We start from the raw sequence: 21,300 nt of genomic DNA on the forward strand, positions 1-21,300 counted from the left end.
ATATATATATATATGTGTATATATACCTAATGCTAGTCATCTGTGCCAGGTTTGCACCCTGCAGACAAGAGTCTTTTTGGCTGCAGTGTGTTAGTGAGAAGCAGACGCTGCTTACTAACACTTTTTGTCTCTGCCACCTGTGAGCTGTTAGCCAGGCTTCACATTTTCAATCCAGCAGAATGTACTATTATATATGCTGTTAAAAGTGTTCAGTTTCATTCTGCTGGTGATGTAAATGCAATCTGCAAAACACACCAGTCCAATATATGCATTAAAAGTGACTCATGCAGTGGGAAAAGGTCTGAGATCCATCCTCCGGGCAGTTCTGTGCTAATACATCATGTCACTCAGGATCAGTCAGAGTCTCACTCACTTAGTTGCTGACTTGATGACTGATCCCCAGTTGTGGTCCTGCACTGTCAGTTATTTAGTCAGGGAGTTGGACAGGTCCCCTGTGTACCTCATCTCCTACATACACATCATCATCCATCTGATCTGCCTAACTTTCTGTTTATAAAGACAAATAACTCTAACGGGCCACATGAAAAAAACAAATGAGCTTGGACTCAGCCGCCTTATGGAAACTGACTTTCTGATTTTCTGTCATCTGTTCTAGGTTTGCTTTACTGCACGCACACGCACACACACACACACACACACACACACACACACACACACACACACACACACGCCAGCTAAGCTTTCAAGACATCATCTAGTAGGCTAATTACATTTTGATATAACCATAAATACAAACCTTAAATGCTCAAACATCATAACAACATTGGCTACTAGGTGCGTTTTCTATCATAACTTTAAGCACGATTTCACAGAACAGGAGGAACACTGAAATGTCAAATCTCAATTGCTTCCCCAGAAGTCAAACCTCAATCACACCCAATAGACAGCACTACACTAAGATGAATGACAAAATGCATAATTAAGCAATTTAGTTTTTATCCAAGGCTACTTACAGTAACATCAGCGCATACATATACTTTTTGCAGCCACATTGGCAATCAAATCTGCATGCTATGGGTATACCAGGGAAATGAGCCAGCACTGGACATACTAAACACTTTAAAGTCACTTATAATAGATTGCTGTTCTGTCTCAACATGGCTGTTCACCTTGGACAATGAGGTAGACGTGGGCAATGCGGGGCTTGTTATTGGCCTGGAAGGTGCAAGTGTAAGGCCCCTCGTCAGTTACTTGCACCTTGTCAATGTGGATGGAGAAGTCACTGTTGTTACTGTTGGCCAGCGTCACACGCTTGTCCAGTGACCACTTGTCTGTCCCCGTGAAGAGGATGTTAGAGCGGTTTAGCCAGGCCTTGTGGGTCACCTCCTCGTCGATCCGACATCTGTGAGAGGACATGATCAATTTACAGTTAAAAGGACTATTTGACATTATGTTTCGGGTTTACACTAAATACTGATAAGAGGTGTTTTTGTGTTACATTTATCGTGGATACAGATACACAAAGGGGTGACATTTCAAAGGAAAAAACAGTCCAGTGTTTAACACACCAGAAGAGCTTCCATTCACCAAAGAATAGATTCCAGTGGAATACCATTCTCCCAAATCCCAATGTTGTTCAATGATGTGCAAATAGAGTGACTGCAAATGTCATGTGACTCACATCCTTTTCTACCAATTAAAACCATTTAGGGACCCCTTGTACCCTGTATTGTACATGAGCATCTATATTTGTTATGTTTCTCTACTCATTTAGTCAGGTTTCTCCTTTATTTGTCATCTATCTCTTGGGTAACACATCACTAATGATCATCCATTATTCCTGTTATACAGGTGGAGAAACTGGGTCACATTAAAAAAAGGTCACGTTGAGATCAGTTATAGCTTGTGAGCATTGCATGATGAGAAGTGGTTGAATACCACCATTCTCTTCACAATTGTCTGTAAGATAACAATGAAAATGACTGCAGTGCAATGAATGCAATGAATGCAAGATACATAAAATTCAAGTCCAGAGGTATGTTGACTTACCATCCGCCTAAACCTGGCTGGCTGATTAAAGTTAATGGCAAGGGCTGGAAATAATGTGAAATAAGGAAATTTATGAAAGAGTAAATTATAATGGTGTTTGTGCGTGGTAAATCAGAAGGGCTGTTCTATAAGGATGTGGCATGCTTCAAAACAGGAACCATGGTCCAAAGGTGTGACTTCAGTTCTTGGCTTGGCCACTAGATGTCCTTACCCAGCTTCAACTAGCTGTGAGGACATGCTTCAATAGTACTCATGTTTAATTGATATGACCTGGATAAATATTACTGTTGAGGTGGGTCTTAGATCTCCTGCCAAGTCAGTGAGCTTGGTAGTCTTTAACAAATAGGCTACAAGGCACTGTACTGATGCTCAAGTGGACACATGACCTGAGGGGCCAAACCACTTCAAACTGGTTTTGGAATTAAGAAAAAGAAGAAAAAAATGTTTTGATTGAGATTTGGTTTGTGGCTGGTGGGTTTAAATAGACAGTATGACATCACACCCTAAAAAATCATTATCTGTGTACAAACACTCTATTAATGTATTTTTAAAATGAATCACATCTGCACTGATGATGTTGCTACAGGACTGCAAGCCCAGAGGAAATGAGCACCATAATAGCATCAAATGTGCCTCGTCTTAATGGCCTGCATCAAAGCCAACACAACAGCATTTTCTCAAGCATAGCGCAAGTATTTGTGCCACTTGGGTAAAAGTGATTTTACATGAAAATGGAGTTTATTTATGAATCTGTTTAGTCTTCTGATTGTCAGCTATTGGCTGTCCAGTGCAGATTAAATTCACAGATCTGATTACAAAATACAAAACAAGAAAAATATGTTTGTAATGTTACAATGGTGCACAGCTTTCCTGATACCACACTGATACGGAATAAAAGGAGACATTGAAAAGACATATTTTACCATCCAGGTCCCTTCAGTCTATAATTTCCGGTGTAAAAACACCCAAACACACTCAATAGATTGGACTTCTCCACAGTATCAGAACTGGCTTCAGGCTACACGTCATGATGACATTATCGATCAGGATCCTGGTTCTTTGATTTCCAACTATAAGAGAGACATGCTAATGTTAAGCATTGTGTTAGTGCAGGACATGGAAGTCAAAGGCCCACTAATTTAATCATCATTCCAGCCAGTTACAACCAATCACAGCCATTTTCACATCAGGCGATCCATTTAAATGTCTCCCTATTCCTCTCTGCTTCCTGCTACTCCAATGCTGCCTGACACCAATGCTGCTGGCAAAGCTTGCCTGCACCAACCCACCCTTGGATTGGGCCTACTCTTGTGTACAGGGGGGGTCTCAGCAGCATGCTTCCTGTATCATCATGCAGCTTGGCTGATCCACGGAGCATCATCAGAACAGAGCCTTCATCGCCAAGTATAACTGTATTTCCATTTGTAGCAATAAATGGTTAAATTGATGACGAGAGGCTGAACAAATAATGACAGAACTGTACTTGACTTCAGAATAATATATATGTATATATATTTGAATTTAGTAGAAAATCCACTCTTCTTTCAAGAAAAAAAGGGGACCAAAAGAGGAATTTATTCACAGATCTGAAGAGGTGTACACTTAAAGGTGATGAAAGTAATGTTGACTTGAATTTTTTTCTGTGCTGCTGAATATACTGTCAAGCCAGGTCACTTCCACGTGAAAGGAAAAAAAGAAAGTTGGCTGTTTTTCTGCTTGGTTGGTAGCTGGGGAAAACTGTGATTTCTACTTCATCACTCACAGTTAGGCAGGGGTGGTTGGATGCAGAAGAGGTCCGGCCACCCAACTGACCTGAGCATCATTATTGTTACATATAAGTACAAGGTGATTGCAAACAGACGGCATAACTCCGGCCACATCTGACAGGTAATATCATTGAATAAACCTATAGGATAGACACAGCTGGAAAATATGGCACAATGTGGGACAACTAATTGAAGTTATGTGACAAAGAATTGGCAATTAATTTGGCATACAGGTGGGGGGGAGGCACAAAGATGTTTTTTTTAATGTAATTAGTTGGTGCAGGTGTATGATCAAAAGTTACCTCAAAGTGACGCTTTCTCCTTCCAACACTGTAATGTTGTCCGGCAGGTGTCCGAATTCTGCTCCGTGCACACTAGACGCTGCCAAGAAAAATGAGAGAAAAGACCAATGAGCTCCCAATAATGGCAACAGACGCTCCTCTATTCATCAATTTCAGGTCAGGTGCTTGACAATCAACTACCTCACTTAGGCAGGTTGGGCAGAGATGTGCTGTGCATCCTGCTTACTTATTTCTGAAGGGAAAGTTATATATATACTAAACAAAAGAGTCACAACGTCTGCACTGACCCCCATACTTGAATAATGATTTGGTTTTACCCTGCATTCTGGTGGGATGCGCGTTCATTGAACAGCACTGATAATGAGCCAAGGGAAGAGGATTCATGCGGAGCTGCCGGAGCGTGAAATGAAGGGACAGCAACGGTAACAGAAGGGATGCTCATTCTGCCTACCAATATATATACACACACACACACACACACACACACACACACACACACACACACTCAGAGAACAGAGGCACATGCTTACAAAAGCACAAACCCACAAGAACAGACACACATACTGAGAGCCATTAGCAAAAAAAGAAACACGAACTTGGCATCTGTGAGATGTGTTTCAGACAATCAGGTGAGAAAAACACTTTGAAGTCATTTTTGTGAACTTGCTTGGACTGCAAACAAAGATAACTGAAGACCTTATATGCTGGCAATGATATTGCCCACTGAGGCAGGCTGCTCCCCGGTAAGATTCGTGGCTCTGTCCATCAAAACTCTGCCAAAACACAGCATGAAACCAGATACCTCAGCTTGTGTCTTCCCTCCATCTCTGACAATCTATTTTTCCCTCCGCTTGCAAAATGACCTCAATATCTCCAATAGGCTTTTGGTGTGGTCTAGCCTTGAGGTTTAATAAATGGTGACTTTATGAAACGAAGCCGGTGCAGTGAGGAGCTTAGAAGCACCTCAAGGTTTGTTAAATAGCCGCACAAAGTCAAAGACATGTAAGGCATGCCGATTGTGAACCCACTAAGATATGACACCCAAAATGACAGCATGCAGCACTACAGGAAATGTGGATTTTAAATTAAAGGATGGTCTTTGTGGAATCATGGTTTGATTACAAAGAATAATGAGAGGCTTGAGAATCATAATGCACTTCATGGATTGCTAATTAAAAGGTTTTCAAACTGCATCGCAGAAAGTCCGAAGACGTGCCTACTGCACTTAATAATAATTCATCATCTCTTTAATAAAGACTAATTATGCCTTTTCTTTTTTTCTGCATGTTTGTGAATGTAGTGTGGCTTTGGCATATATCTGTGTAAATATGCCTAAGAAAATATAGGCTACATTCATGCTTGTGTATTCATATATTCATGTGTGTGATTGTGTGTACACCAGTGTATGTGTTGCTTATGGTTGCGTATATAAGCAGAACAGTATCTAGCCGACTGTTGCTCATTTGTTTGAATGTGAACGTTTGTTTAGCTGACATACCGGAGGAAAACAAGACAGGAGGACAAACTAATGACGCCTCAAAAGAAAACTGGCCCTGAAAATTGCCCGCTAAAAGCTGTAATTGCATTAATGGGTGCTGCTGCTGCCACTGATGCTGTGCTATCTAGGCCAGCCAAGGATCCCAATACTGGCTCCATCTCTCACTCTCTCTGAAAGCCTTGGGTGAGGGGTGTACCACATTAGCCATTGTGTCCAATGTTCCAAAAATGTTCACAAGCTCTTGTTTATCCGTGGTTTTTACTACAGATGATGCATAGCATCACTGCGCTTAAGCATTCTTTCTTAGACTTAGACAGTCCTCAGCTCAAGCCCTCAGCTGTTCCCTTTCAAGTGCTCTGTACTCTACAAACTAGACTTTATTTAGGTTAATTAAATTCAGTTCCAGGGCTGGGGGCTTGGTGATGGGTGTGACATGCTGTCATATACACACACACAAACTACCCCACATACTCAATTACAGACACACACTTAAAGAGAAGACACTCTCTATCATATAATGTAACCAGTGGGACACACACAAGCGACCCACACATTTTGATTGAATAATGATGAATGCATACGCTGAATGCTCCAAACAACATTGCAAAGGTTAAAAACCAGTGGGGGGGCAATTCCCATTTCCCTACTCAATTCCCATTTTCACAGCTTGATTGGCACCTCACATTCTAAAACCTGTATCATCCTGCCTCCACTCCCAGACGCTGCACAACATGATAACCAGGTCAACACATTCAGCCCACATTTCCTCTCACACACTGCATCACAGGACCAATCACAGATAAGCAGGTTTACACGCACAAATCGATGAGCCAAACAAGCGGCGAGGAAGGTTTGTCTGAGTTCATTGTGACAATAATCACTTTACATCCCAAACTTCATCTAGACACATAAAGTCAAAATACAGTACAAATAAGGAAACACACACATACGCAAATATCGAGTATCCACTCTCCTTGATGCAAATATCCACTACTGTGTAACATCTTTTGACCTCTGTCACTGACTTTGAACAGCGAAAGTGTTGACTTATCTCAGCACAAGTTGTGATCACAAAAAGTGAAAATGTTGTACAGCGTCTGTATTTGAGAGATGGGAGACCACCTCTGTCTTAAGACAAATGTTACTTTCCTTGTTTCACCTTCCTAGCAAAGCATTGCATAAGAAGTGATCATCTATTAATGCTTGACAGTTGGACTACTTTGTTTTGGCACCAAGAAAATACTGAAAGCCCCCAACATCCCAAGCCCTTGGTATGGAATGGCATTTTATTATTGCTGTGGCTTCACTTTTGAAGTTCAAAACTTTTGATACAAAGGGCCAAAGTGAATGCGGAATGATTATAACGCCCAACATTTCTGTGCAAAAGTGCAAAACAATAAATCACTTGGGTGTCTTGAATAACAAGGCTAAATGCCCTGCAGACTGTAATTAAGCACAGCGGCGCTTTGAGTGAAATGCAACAGACTTCTTTCTACTTTGTTATTGTTTGACAGCATCACCTGACAGATTTTTTTGGTAAAAATTCTGTTATGATGTGTTAACATAAAATGCATTACCTAATCTGATTCAGCTAGGAGTGCAGGATTCCGTGTCTAGAGTATTGCACATTTAAATTCTGTTGTGAAAAGTGGCCAAAGCAATCAAATAAAATACTGTTGAACATGGAGGTAAATGGTTAATGCTTCTACAGATAAAAGGAATATAAAGCATGCATTGGGCGCCGTCTCTTCAATGGGGGATTGGGAGTATTGGGTGTAAAACAACAAAATGTAAACAGTATCTGGCTGAATGACAGCAAATGTCTGAAACTCTTTGATCTTATGGTTTATCCCTTTCAGGCAATGAATTCAAATGTTGCCGGCCAAACACAACAGACATGATCAAACACAACAATAATGAGTCCAGAGTGCAACCAGCAGTGTGCTGTTGCATGGCCAAAACAGAATAGTCAGACATCACTTTCAATTCCTGGGCTACTTTCGACTCTATTGATTCCTACAGTATCTCAAATTCTGCTTTTTCTCTGCTCCCTACTGGGGCTCAGCATGCAGGCCGATGAACTGCACCCACCAGGAGAATTCACGAGTCTCACCCATTCAAACTCTAGAAAGGAGGGGTGCCTGCCAACTGGGAAGCTTAAACTACCGACTACTCCGCAGACTCTAAATGCGGAAACACAAACCCAGTGTGAGTTCCAAAAGAAAGCCTTTTGTCTTTACCGCTTTAGTACACTACTTTACTAAAACAAAAATGGATTTGTTTATGAGGGAGCAAAATCCTGAGCCCATATGAAAACACAAGTGAGCTGAGTAAGAATAGACAAATGATAAATGTAGATCAGTGTTGGTGGTGAACACTGCATTGGCCCCTGGTGTTGGTGTGGAGACGAGCATATTAAAGTTCCTGCTCACTGTTGTCTACAGCAAATACAGTCTGCCATGGCTACTGGTATCTCTTGTCCTTGCTATGACCTGCTGTTTTGTTGGCACACAAAAGAAAGAAAGCCCCATCTCCATACCATTCTCACACACACACACACACACACACACACACACACACACACACACACATATGCTGTCCAAATGAACCCCGCCGGGCCTTTGTCTGCACGCAGCATTCAGCCTCAGGTCTAGATCTGTCTGGCATTTTTAAGAGAATAAAATGTTATGGACATGCCTAAGGGATTACACACAGGAAAACACTGGGCTATAGCAAACTATTAATTCACCTATACTGGAGAGCTTTGTCAATCAGTTCAGCCATTACAATGTACATCCTGCAAACATAGAAATCTGTTTTGCTCATCTGTGGATAACACTGGCTCATACGTAGGTAGTCATTCACATAATTCCCTCTACTTGTGGTCCAGTGTTTTTGTCTCTCCTGCATTGTGTATTTCACAGTGTTTGCAAGGCTCCTTGCTCAGTACCCATGAGACATCTATTATGTGATTTGTATTCTCTTGACTTTTACATGCGCCTGTTTGTAATTGCACTTGCTACTGGCAGACACTTATGAGTAGAGCTCTACTGAGCTGTACAACTTTAGCCTGCGTATTCTTTGCAAGGCTGTCTTTGTACTGTTCATCTATTTTGCATTGCCCTTAACAATCAAATAAACACAGAAAGGAGGTATAGCTACTTCTGAAAGCATGATTGGCGTCAAGACAGATAACAGTGGAGGCTATAATGAAACCCATAAAAATAATCCGTTTAAACGTAGACTGCAGTGGTTTTGAAATTGAAATGAGAAGGAGAAAGGCAAAGCACACAGTTGGAAGGGAGAGTTGAGGTCCTGAAAGAAGAAAGTCATTGAGAACGAGGAAAAGCCATGGTGGAATATGGAATTACAGGATGTTGTGAAGCATCTGCCACAGGAGAGTTAGTTATAGTTATAGCAACTGTAGTATTACGTCATAATAGCAGTATTGGCGTTCATAGTGGCAGAAAGAGAGGGAGCGATGGAGTGGCATCAGTACAAAGAGGGAAAAGTGTGAGGACTCCGTAACGCTGGGGCAGAGAGCTAAGCAAAAAAAGGAAAGACACACCCGCATAATTAACACCGGCATGCTGCAGCCAATTAAATATTTACAGAGGCACTTTCCTCCGACACCTTGATGATGAAGAGAGGCAGCCCAAGGATTATCAGATGCCGGGAGCCAGAGGCAGGAGACAAGGGGTTGGGGGTGGGGGATTAAACATTAACCGGCACAGATATCCCTTTCTCTTCCTAGTCTGATCCCATTAACTCTGAACAGCCTAAATCCAACCCCACGTCCACCTCTGAAGCCCCATCTCTCCCGACTCTTTCACTCCACTACTCACTCAGCCCCTCCACTCCCTATCGGTGAAATCCCAGACACCCTTCCTGGCTCCTTCCACCCTCAGCACCACCTGTCAGGGACAGAGCAACGGGAGAGCAGGGAGAGAGTGATGGGCAAGGTGTGAGAAACCACCTGGATGCCACGCTCAAACAGCACCACAAAATGGATATGGAGGTCGCCTGCTTTTCACAATTTCCGGTGAAGCGAAATGGATATCGGCAGGATTCCACTTGACAGGAAATCTAAGAAATGTCAGAGAGGTCACAGTGAATGAATTGTTTTGAATCTGCCAGGTAAAGTCTTTTTTTCACGCTCTCCGACCAAAAAGAGTTTTTTTTTCCTGTTGGAATGTCATAAAATGATTGGGACAGGCGTTTATGTGATATGTGGCTTATTTCTGTGAGCTCGTTCTGAGGCATCAAGAGGATTGGTTGGACATTTAGCTGCTCATCATTCAAGGTCAACATTTAGCTGGACTTACTGGATCTCACATTGCAACCACACACATGACTGCTCACACAGCTTGATCTCAGAAGCATGCCAAAATAATCAACGTTTACAGAAAAGCGGGGCATCACCCTCTGGCGTCTAACTTGGCTTCACCAAAGATGTGACATCTGCCCCCTTTTTATTGTACACATGCTGCTTCCACAATTCTGCCTCTGGTTGCTCTGCCCATCCCTCCCTCCCATTCAGCATCTCCTCCGCTCCCTCCCTTCCACCCACTAATCCCTCTTCACACATCAATCAATAGAGCACTGCAGAGAGCACAGAGCCATACAGTACTCAATGCAGCAGTTGTAGAACTTCAATGGGCAGCAACAGATCTTTACCATTGAATCAAGTGTGGCCGGGGAGAAAAGCTGAGCGTAATAAAACCCGGGACAAGCCCCACTCTGCTTTCTTTTACCCCCCATTTTCCTTGGTCCGACGCCTAAACCCCTTAGCACTCTTGAAATCAATACAGTAGTTAAACTGTTACTTCTTCTCCCAGTGAGTACACACACGCCCGCCTTACACAGGGCCCTGTAGACTCCCCTAAATACACCCTGTGCACCGGTAATTTTGACATATTTGTGGGCAAGTGCTGTCACTGGTTTAAAAGAGAAGCTTTAAATACTGATTCACCCCAAGTAGCTCTGCATCTAGCATTCTCTGACAATAACAGACTTTATAAGCAACAAAAAGGAACAGAATAACTTAACAGCAGCATGGTGCCTTCTTTGGCCCTGGGCAAATCTGAGTTGTAAATTTACATTTCAGTTTGATTTATATAATAGTAAAAGCAAACAGTAAAGGTGCAATGGATGGATCGGTTGAATATTTGGAGGATATTATCTCATTGTCATTATTTTCATGTATATTTAACTGGACATTATAAGAAAAATCTGTATAATACTAAAGTGCTCTTGAGGTTTCTTGAAAGAAATGTTTACATAAAAAAAATATATTAAACGCAGTGTCTCTTCCCAGATGCATTTTGTATATCCTTGAGGTAACAAATGTGTTGATTTAATTTCCTTCCTCAGAGGACATTTGCAGAGACATTTATTTATGTTTTAAAACCTGCATTGTTTACATCTGTGTCTGCAAGATAGCAGTTTTTACCTTCTGTGCCTTTTTCTGATCTATTTCCACCTTTCTTGTTGCCATATTGACACTGATGGTAAATAGTGTTTAATATTTGGTAGGAAAGTGTATTGGGTCCATGTGTGTGTACTTAAAAAAAAAAAACGCAAGATATACAAACACAACGGGGACCTGCTCTTCAAAGCATCACCTGTAGTGGTAAAAAACGCCACAGTGTACCATTAATAGGAATGTATTTCTGTTATCTATATCTATTATAACATATGGCATTATGCAAAATTCAAAAAGTTGCAATGAAACGTTTCAGGGTTAGAACTGATCAGAAACAACTGATTCCAACATTTTTCTTGAGAAGACCAACCTTATACTATGTCTAAATAAATAACAAGATAATAAAACTGTGTACTAAAAATGTGAATGTGGTCTGGTGTTCCATATGTTTATTGTTCATACAAGCTCTGTTAGATGCTGTGAGACTGAACAAAAATTTCCAGCCATGCGGTTAAGCTGTCAGCACATTGGCGAGGCTTACCCTATAGTTTACACTTGAGCCTCTAAGAGGCTACAATAAAAACAGCAATTACCGGGCGATAGTGACAGGAGACAAAGGAGTGTAATAGCATGGGCGCAGTTATTTTCGATAGGACCATTGGCTGTAAAGTGGAGTCAAAAAGAATGAGGCATCAAAAAGTCAGTTGAGTGTTGGCCAGCATGTGTGTGAAATGGATGACCAGGCAATACGATCTGCCAATGGTCATTTATGACACACTTGAAAAGTAGAACTAATGGGAAAAAAATAGTTTGACGAGAGCTTGAGAATTAGTGCAGCTCTAGTTAATCTGGACGTTAACTTACATTGAAAGAGCTGAAATCACGCAATTTCCATCAAAGACAACAGATGATGCGCTGTAAATGCATTCAGTGAATTTTGTACAAGATCTCGAGTCAGTGTGGAACTAAATAAAAGATGTCATTGAGCTTTTGTTCAGATTTCTTTAAGCAAGCTTTCTTTAAGCCTTTACGGCACCCCCCCCCCCCCCCCCCCCCCCCCCTCCATTATCATACTGATAATTACTTATTTCTGTTGAGATATGCAAAATATGTAATATACTCAGAGTAATAAGACCAGTTAATTGTGATGACTGAATGGAGGGCAATAAGCAGCTGTCTAAAGCCTCTATGGTAATGGGCAATCTAAAATAAGTCATTCTTTGTCTGTGCATTTTGCAAGCAGCAAAACAAAAGGGAACAACATTTTGGTTATAGGGGAGGAGCAACATTTTCACATCAACACAATCAATCTCAATGAATGCACAAATAACTGTGTGTGCTGCTGGAATGTGGCAGTTTCAAGTGCAACTGGGTTACAATTAAGCATGTGTGCGTCCATGTGTGTATATTTCCTGGCATGTGTGTTTGAGTGAACATTTTTAAAGTATGTGTGTAGGTCCATCTTTGCATGTATGTGGGTTTGTTTTGGGTGGCCTGACGTGCTGTTTAGGACCCCTGGGCAGCTCATCCAGGGGTCTACCTGCACCATAGGGGGGTGACAAGAGAGTGAAATGAAAGGAGGAAATCCAGGCAGGGAGGGAAGGATGGATGCACTGGGTGCAAGCAAAGAGAGGGAAAAGAGTTGGAGGGCTGGAGGAGGGAGGTGAGGGCCAGACCCCAGGAGTAAGGTACTGTCAGGATAATTCACAGCAGCAGTACTGCGAAGAACAAAACAGAATTACCTGAGGGAACAGAAATCAGCTAACACCTGCTAAGGAGGGAGCTCCTGAGGGACAGAATAAGAGGGGGAAAAAAGGTGGAGGCATGGTGCAGTGCACTAAGATGTTGCCAAGTACAGATGAAGTAAGCATCAGTGTGCGGTGGTGTGTGTGTGTGTGTGTGTGTGTGAGAGAGAGAGAGAGTGAGAATGAATGCATATGTATTTGCAAGCTTGTTTAAATCCATTTGCTGCATGTGTGTTTGTGAATCTGTGTGTGTGTGTGTGTGTGCGTGTGCGGGTGTGTGCAGGTGTTTAAGTGTGTTTTTGTGCATGTGTTTGCATACATCCGTCTGTTTGTGTGCAGTTGGATTTTGCCTGGCTGTGCCCGCAGCCATCCTTACAGCTGTGTATGGGGTTCATTTGCATTCTGAAACGCAGCAGCTCTTGCCATTGTTGCTCAACTGCTGTGACTCGGTACCACTAGCTCTTGCACACATAGCCGCTGTCGCCAGTTATGTTTGGCTCCAGCTGTGCTGGAGAGCTTGTGGCAGACATTCAAACTGCCACCTCCACCAAGCTCAGGACTTGGTCTGCAACTTGGAGGGAGTCTGGTCCAGGTCATTGTTCTTTGTGAGATAGGCTATAGTGTATTCTACTCTAAAAGTCTTGAAGCTCCCTTGGCTGTCTCTCTGCCTCCCTGTCTCACACCACATGGAAGGCGGATGACATGCCGGCCAGCTTTTGCTACTGTCACTGCTCAATTGCAGGAAAGTCCCTACCCATTCCCTCGACAGCATGAAAGTCTTGCTTGCAGGCTCCTTGGTGCTCTCTATCCACGTTGAACACAAGTCTCCCTACCTTTTCACCCTCCAACCCTCTGCTTCCCGCCAGGGTGATGACATGCTTTTGGTATTTCTTTGGAGACGCCAGCGTAGAAAAGAGCAATCGATGGAGAGCCTATTTAATCTTTGCAGCTGTGCAGAACTGAAAGGGGTCTCGTCTGTGACATGCAGAAAAAGTACTGAGAATCAAGAAAAGAGAGATGAGAAGGAAGGCAAAGGTGAATTAAAGTGTCATAGTCTGTTTGAGAAGGAAACAAGCATGCAGCAAGTAACATGAGGCAAAGCTAAGCTGTGTGTTTATGTCAGCCCTGGTGGACTGAGCCACTGATGAATCTGCTGGCTCGTATTACTGATGAAGCTGTTTTACCCAAGCCCGAGGCTATCAAGGAACGTGAGGAACGCAGGGGCATAACTAAAGCTGTGACAGAGTAATATGTAATTAAATACAATGCCACGGGCTAATTTGCCTTTCATTTATCCGTACACATCACTTTCTTGGGTGTTTTCCGTTTCTGCTTCCTCGCAGAAAGGGTTGTATAACTCATATTGTGGAGGTTATTAATCTTTCAGTGCACTGTTACAAACATAAACAAATTCCTAAGTCACCATAAGTTATTAGGGGTCCGCTCCTTGGAGCACTTTGAATTGGATTAATGCTCCTTCATGTGGAGCACTGAAAACGATCTCCGGCTCCCTTCTCCCTCATGTGTGAATGAGCTCCAAAAATTATTTTTCTACGGTGCCACAAGCACACACAAGCATGTGAAGCCTGCATACATTCCTTATGCGTATGCATATATCCACATACAAATATAAAAGCAGGTATTACATACACATATACAGACATTCTCACTTGCTCTGTCGCCTTGCCAGTTGTAACTGTTGATAACCACAGCAACCTGGAGAATCATTTCAATTTCAAGTGTCTTTGACAGCATACAATACACTGAAACCAAGGATGTCCCATCTTCTTAAGACCAAAGTTGAATAATAAAACAAACCAACTGCCAGGATGTATTCGAAATGTCAAAGACTGAGAAAAAAGTGAGCATATATGACATTGAATTCTGCTCAAGTGAGAGCTTATCTATGCTGTAAGAATTTTTTTAGACTGGGTAAACCCACTCTGCCATTGATTTGATTTACCTCTGCAACTCGGTCTGGAAACCTGCATTTTTAATTCTCCTGCTTCAGTTCACAATTTTGCGAGAACCAATCCCAAACTGGCTTATCTAACTGGCGTGCTATTGGCGGGTTTCACACAATGACAATAGAGAAGCGACCAAGCAACTTCTTGTTTACATTCAACATAGCGGCAGCCACAGAACGCCACCAAAGCGCAGCAATAATACATCCATGGCAGCAAAGTTGTTGATGCTGCTGTCGCTTCTATGTCACCCGGTTGGTCCGATTGGTGGAAGGACTATGAAATTGCATACAGAGTCATTTGAACTATGCCCATTGGTCAGGCCTCTTGTGCAGAGAAAATACCAAGCAGACTCCCCAGACCAATGCTTAAACTCAAATCTATTGAGCCTGGCTAGGTCTGGTGATAGCCAGACTAACAAAACTTGGTACATGGTAAAGATTTTTTATATAGCCTCAGTTTAGTCTAAAACACATTAAAGACTTTCAGACAGCTTCCTTAATTTAAATGTCATTTGTTATTACCATTCAGCAAGTGAGAAAGTGAATGTGTCATAGCGAGATTGCTTTTTAGCACATGATTTCTAACCTTTTTACGAGCTGTCTCATTATCTTTACTTACTCCTTACTGCATCGGCACCAACTTCATCTGCAAATGAACCGACAAAACATTAGCCAGATGTTTAGCCCCCACATTTGCAAGAGCCTGCAGTAAAAGATTCAACTCAAGCCCCCTGAGACATAAGTTCACCTCCAGCAAGACATGATTGTGCCAGACTCAGTATCCAGAGTCTGAAAAAAAAATACTTTTTGAACAAAGAGAAGATCATGGAGAAGATTAGGTGAATATTTTCAAGAATGAAATCCTCCCTCGGATTCTTTTACACTTTTTTACGTAACTCATCATCATTCTGTGATGTTCAGTGTGTTCCAGGAGTTTTTTTTGTGTTGAAGTAAATTACTCTTTTGCGCTGTACCCACTTTTCCAGAATCTTCCTCATCTACTTCTATTAAAGATAGAGAATTCATGTGGTTCCTGGAATTGCACTGTTAGAGCCAGAGAGTGAGATGTCAGATTGAGAAATTATTGTCAAAATGCAATATGTCCTTGAAACATAACACTTTTTTAAATCTGCTTTGCATTTTGTTCTACAGCATTGGGGCTACAGTCAGCTGAGAAAATTGGTATCAAGTCTACAATGAATTTCTCACTGATTCAATCACTTTTTGAATTTCTCTGCTAACTTAAACTTGCATGATGTCACATTACCTACATTAGGCTAGGTATCTAAATCAGTTTAAATAAAAAGAGTGGGTTTTAACAGCATTAAAAATATGTTTTCCTTGAGGATGATGACGATATCTGACACTGATGAAGCAACAATTAGTCAAAGCAGCAGCCATTCCTGCTTTTTAGACCTTTTTTGACCTTACACACAAAAAACTGTGTGCATATGCGTTGCCTCCTGCAGCAGTTGTAAGCTTTTATCTGGGGGACTTTTTTCTCAATTTGAGTAATTTTATGAATTGAGCTGGACACATTCTCAGAATCAAATTTGATGTTTTCCTCACTCTGCTTTCTCTATTTTTCTCTCTCTACCTAGTTCTATTCAGTATAGTTGTTTGCGTAATTCTTTTACTCTGTGTCTGTGTGTGGCTGTCAATCTCTATGTTGTTTGCTATAGGGTACATAGTTTGTTTGAACCTAATGTTGCAAGATTGCATGCAGAAGCCACATGTGCTTATGCACAGAAATGTCATGCATACATGAATACACATAAATCTGAAGACTGACGATTCAGTTCTCTCAACTGCTCCACCAAACACTGCTTGTTCAATTACAGCCTGCAACTTTTCTCCATATGCTGACGCAGTGTGTAGTAAGAGAAATACTTGGTATTTAAAAAGTTTGGATAGTGGCAGCTTATTTTTAGTCTTTCCAAATTGAATGCATTGACGGTGTGTTTGGGGTCTAACTTACATGTTAGCCAAACTAGCTTACTGCTACACGTAACCAAGTCTTACATTCAACTAGTAAATCCCCTGTATGAAAGCTGGCCATGGATGTTTTCAGACTTTAGGCTAGCAGCTCTGTCTTGCTCTTTATTGGATTTAGGGAAGTTTACACTTCAGCAACCCAGGCCAGCATTACCCAAGATAACATTTTGTTTTTCCAAACATGCCAGTTAGTCTTCATCTTAAAAGCCTTGTCTTTTGTTACATTCAAACCAAAAATATACGGTTTGAAAGTAAAAAGTATGTAAACTAAGAAGCCAAACTGGCTTTTATGTGTTGTTGAATGGAATAACTATCCAATTGGACATTTGAATGGACTTTTTGTGTGAATTTAGCCACAGTCTTTAAGCACAGTTAAAGTGAAAATGCAGTGCACAGATGAAACCCAAAATACCTATTTTAAAACAAGTCAGCTGAAAATATTAAAAAGTCTGCTGAAGACAGCATTTCAAACCAATTCATGGAGCTGTCAAACGTTGAAATGAACTAGCCTGCTCATTTCAGATTTCAGACCACAAAATCAATGGACACTGGCCAGAAAGTAAACGCCTGCTTTTGTCTACCTCAGTCTGAAATCAAGGACCCAATTTAAAAAATGACTTCAAATTTTCAGTAGTAAATCTGACAGCATTATCGGAGAGCTTGACAGGCATAGCAACCGTAACTATCCTCATCTCAGTTCGCTTCTCTTTCCTATCCTGACCTAACCTCTTTGCTTTTCCTTTTCTGCCTCTCCCTTCCTTCTTTCTTATTTTCTTACCTCCTTGCTCATCTCCTCTCCCCTGCAATGCCACAGCTGATCGTCTCCACTCTCTAATTCAGCAGCTTATCTGAGCATACAAGTTCCGCAAAGCTCCATGATCCCTGTCACCTCGCAGCCCTCATGGGAATCATGAGTCAGTGTGCAGATAGAAGACGGTGTAAAAGCTGGTTTGGAGGGGGGGGGGGTAAAGGAAGGCTGGAGGTTGGGAAGGTGACAGAAAGAGAGGTGGAAGAGGAGGAAGCCAGCCAAGTCAGAGAACAAGAAGCAGAAAGGCAAATGCAATTTCTCACAAGTTATTAATGGCAATAAAAAGGGAGACAACATCATTCTATACGGTAAGCAGGATGCAGTGGGTAGGGAAAGTATTCAGACCCCTTTTAAATTTTTCACTCTTTGTGTCATTGCAGCCATTTTTCAAAAATAAAAAAAGTTCATTTTATTTGTCATTAATGTACACTCAGCACCCCATCTTGACAGAAAAAAACCCTGAAATGTAGACATTTTTGCAAATTTATTAAAAAAGAAGAACACAAATTATCACATGGTGATAAGTATTCAGACCCTTTGCTCCGTATTGAGTAGAAGCACCCTTTTGAGCCAGTACAGCCATGAGTCTTCTTGGGAATGATGCAAAGCGTTTTCACACCTGGATTTTGGGATCCTCTTCCATTCTTCCTTGCAGATCCTCTCCGGTTCCGTCAGGCTGGATGGTGAACGTTGGTGACAGCCATTTTCAGGTCTTTCCAGAGATGCTCAATTGGGTTTAGGTCAGGTTTCTTGCTGGGCCAGTCAAGAATGGTCACAACATTGTTCTGAAGCCACTCCTTTGTTATTTTAGCTGTGTGCTTAGGGTCATGGTCTTGTTGGAAGGTGAATCTTTGGCTTAGTCTGAGGTCCTGAGCACTCTGGATGAGGTTTTCTTCCAGGATTTTTCTGTACTTAGCCGCATTCATCTTTTCTTCAATTGCAACCAGTCATCTTGTCCCTGCAGCTGAAAAACACCCCCATAGCATGATGCTGCCACCACCATGTTTCACTGTTGGGATTGTACTGGGCAGGGGATGAGCAGTGCCTGGTTTTCTCCACACATACCGCTTAGAATTAATACCATAAAGCTCAATCTTGGTCTCAACAGACCAGAGAATCTTATTTCCCATGTCTGGGAGTCCTTCATGTGTTTTTTGGCAAACTCTATGCTTTCACATGTCTGGCACTGAGGAAAGGCTTCCGTTGGCCACTCTGCCACAAAGCCCCGACTGGTGGATGAGCGATAGATGACTTTGTGGAACTTTCTCCCATCTCCCCACTGCATATATTTGGCTCAGCAAAAGTGATCTTTGGGTTCTTCTTTACCTCTCTCACCAAGGCTCTTCTCCCACGATTGCTCGGTTTGGCTGGACGGCCAGGTCTCGGAAGAGATCTGGTCGTCCCAAACTTCTTCTATTTAAGGATTATGGAGGCCACTGTGCTCTTAGGAACCTTGAGTGCTGCAGAAATTGTTTTGTAACCTTGGCCAGATCTTTGCCTTGCCACAATTCTGTCTCTGAGCTCCTCGGCCAGTTCGTTTGACCTCATGCATCTCATTTGCTGTGACGTGCACTGTGAGCTGTAAGGTCTTATATAGACAGGTGTGTACCTTTCCTAATCAACTCCAATCAGATACATTTTACACAGTAGGACTCCAATGAAGGAGTAGAACCATCTCAAGGAGGATCAGAAGAAATGAACAGCATGTGAGCTAATATGAGTGTCACAGCAAAGGGTCTGAATACTTATGACCATGTGATATTTCAGTTTTTCTTTTTTAATAAATGCAAATATTTCTAAATTTCTGTTTTTTTGTCAAGATGGGGTGCTGAGTGTACATTAATACGAAATAAAATGAACTTGTTTTGATTTTTGGAAAATGGCTGCAATGAAACAAAGAGTGAAAAATTTAAAGGGGTCTGAATACCTTCCGTACCCACTGTAAATTCCTCTTGCATCACTGCTGCATTTAATTTGCTCTCCTATGCTTTCTGCCTATCACCGTAGTTTATGTCAAATAAAACAGAGATGCAATGAAGTAATTTTAAACAGAGAGAGAGAAAAAAAGTAGAGGTTGGTGATGGGTATAAATAAATAAAAAACGTGAGGAGAAATAGTGAGAGAAACGGCTCCACCGACAAAGACAGCAAAAGACAGATTGTCATTGTTAGAGATTCAGTACAACTGTGTCACACAAATCCTGATCTTTAGTCAGACACAAAGAGCATACCCCCCCGTTACTCCTCGTCCTCCTCCTCATTGTCTTCCCCTCTTCCCCCGCTTCTTTCTGTGTTGCCACTCTCTCTTTGACTCATTTCTCCATTTGCTTCGCTCCATTCTTCCCATTTTCTTCTCTTTTGCTCTGCATCGCCTCTCAATTCTCTCAATTGCTCAGTTCACCTCAACCGTCTTGACTCAGTTTTCATTCTCCAAATCCGTCTCTTTTTGTTGACTCTTTCTCCCTCATTCCTGCTCTTCTACATTCATTCATTCTACAAAAGCTTCAAAAGTCAGTTTCTGCTGCCCTGCGTCTGCTGCTGCACTCGTGGTCACCTCCCTTCCCTCCCTGTCTCTGACTCTCCAGGTGTGTCACTCTCCCAGTGGATTTTCCCTTGCCTCTCTCCACTAATGAATTTTGGGCACTTTGCAGCCACAGATGGTGCAGCAGGCAGGCGCTGGCGGCAGGGCCCTAACTTAACAAAGAGACAGAAGACAGAGCACTGCAACGATCGGCCGTCTGCCATCACCTCTTTTAAGAGAACAGAAAACCAACGCATCGCTGCATATGCCCTCCCCTACACCTCACTTCTTCCCATGTTGCATAGCGATACTGACACATGCACTTCAGCCAGACAGCCACTGTGAGTACACGGACCACCTACTCTCTTTTGTATTTCCTCTTTTTGCTCTTTGTCCACCACCCATCCTTTTTTTCTCAGTGGCTCTTTAATTAATTGAAAAACCTTGTTTCTTTCTAGCAAGCTTGATACCTCGTTCCCTGCAAGGGAGCCTTTGGGCAAGGAAAACAACCCTGAAGTAGTGCTTCTTTCTCCATCTTTTCAACCAGCACCACACCCTTATCTATTTATTGTCTTCAACTCATTCTGCCCTTGGTATCCGAAAGCCTACAAAAGCATCAGAGTGGATGAAGGCACCAGAATTGGATGTGTGCAGTGTAATGACGCGACGTTCGAAACAAGGCCTCAATGAAAGGGCTAAGGCTACTTATTGTTTAGTGAATGTTTTGCGTATATAACTTATTAGTACATTTCTTTGATGTTTTGTTTGATTTATTTTTGATATGTCTGAAAAAAAATTCTTCATTCATTCATCCTTACATTCAATCAAAATCTTTTTTGGGGTTTTGTCTATGATAATATCAGCTATGATAAAATTTTTCATACATAAAGTAATTGCTTACGACTGGAAACATGACAACATATAACAAATACTACAAACCTTTGAAAAGTATTATATATTATTACACCTGTGGCTGTGGCTCAGTGGTAGAGCGGTTGCCTGCCAATCGGAAGGTTCGGGGTTCGATCCCCGCCCCTGCAGTCATTGTCGAAGTGTCCTTGGGCAAGACACTGAACCCCGAGTTGCCCCCGGTGCTGCGCATGGGAGTGTGAATGTGTGTGCGTGTTTATCTGATGAGCACCTTGTACGGCAGCCTCGGCCACAGTGTATGAATGTGTGTGAATGGTGAATGTTTCCTGTAGATGTAAAAGCGCTTTGAGCAGTTGTTAAGACTGGAAAAGCGCTATATAAATACAGCACATTTA

The 21,300-nt window shown here is 42.0% G+C and overlaps 1 protein-coding gene across 1 annotated transcript in view; it reads right to left on the reverse strand.

Moving 5' to 3' along the window:
• iglon5 (IgLON family member 5) overlaps window positions 1-21,300 on the reverse strand; it is a gene marked incomplete at its 5' end in the record, with an annotated part of 95,173 nt that overhangs the window by 14,837 nt on the left and 59,036 nt on the right. The window contains 2 exon segments of the mRNA XM_032517470.1: window positions 1,131-1,363; window positions 4,079-4,157. Of these exon segments, the coding sequence (XP_032373361.1) occupies window positions 1,131-1,363; window positions 4,079-4,157 (312 nt within the window).

This window comes from Etheostoma spectabile, chromosome 6 (assembly GCF_008692095.1).
Source record: "Etheostoma spectabile isolate EspeVRDwgs_2016 chromosome 6, UIUC_Espe_1.0, whole genome shotgun sequence".
Classification (NCBI taxonomy): Eukaryota; Metazoa; Chordata; class Actinopteri; order Perciformes; family Percidae; genus Etheostoma; species Etheostoma spectabile.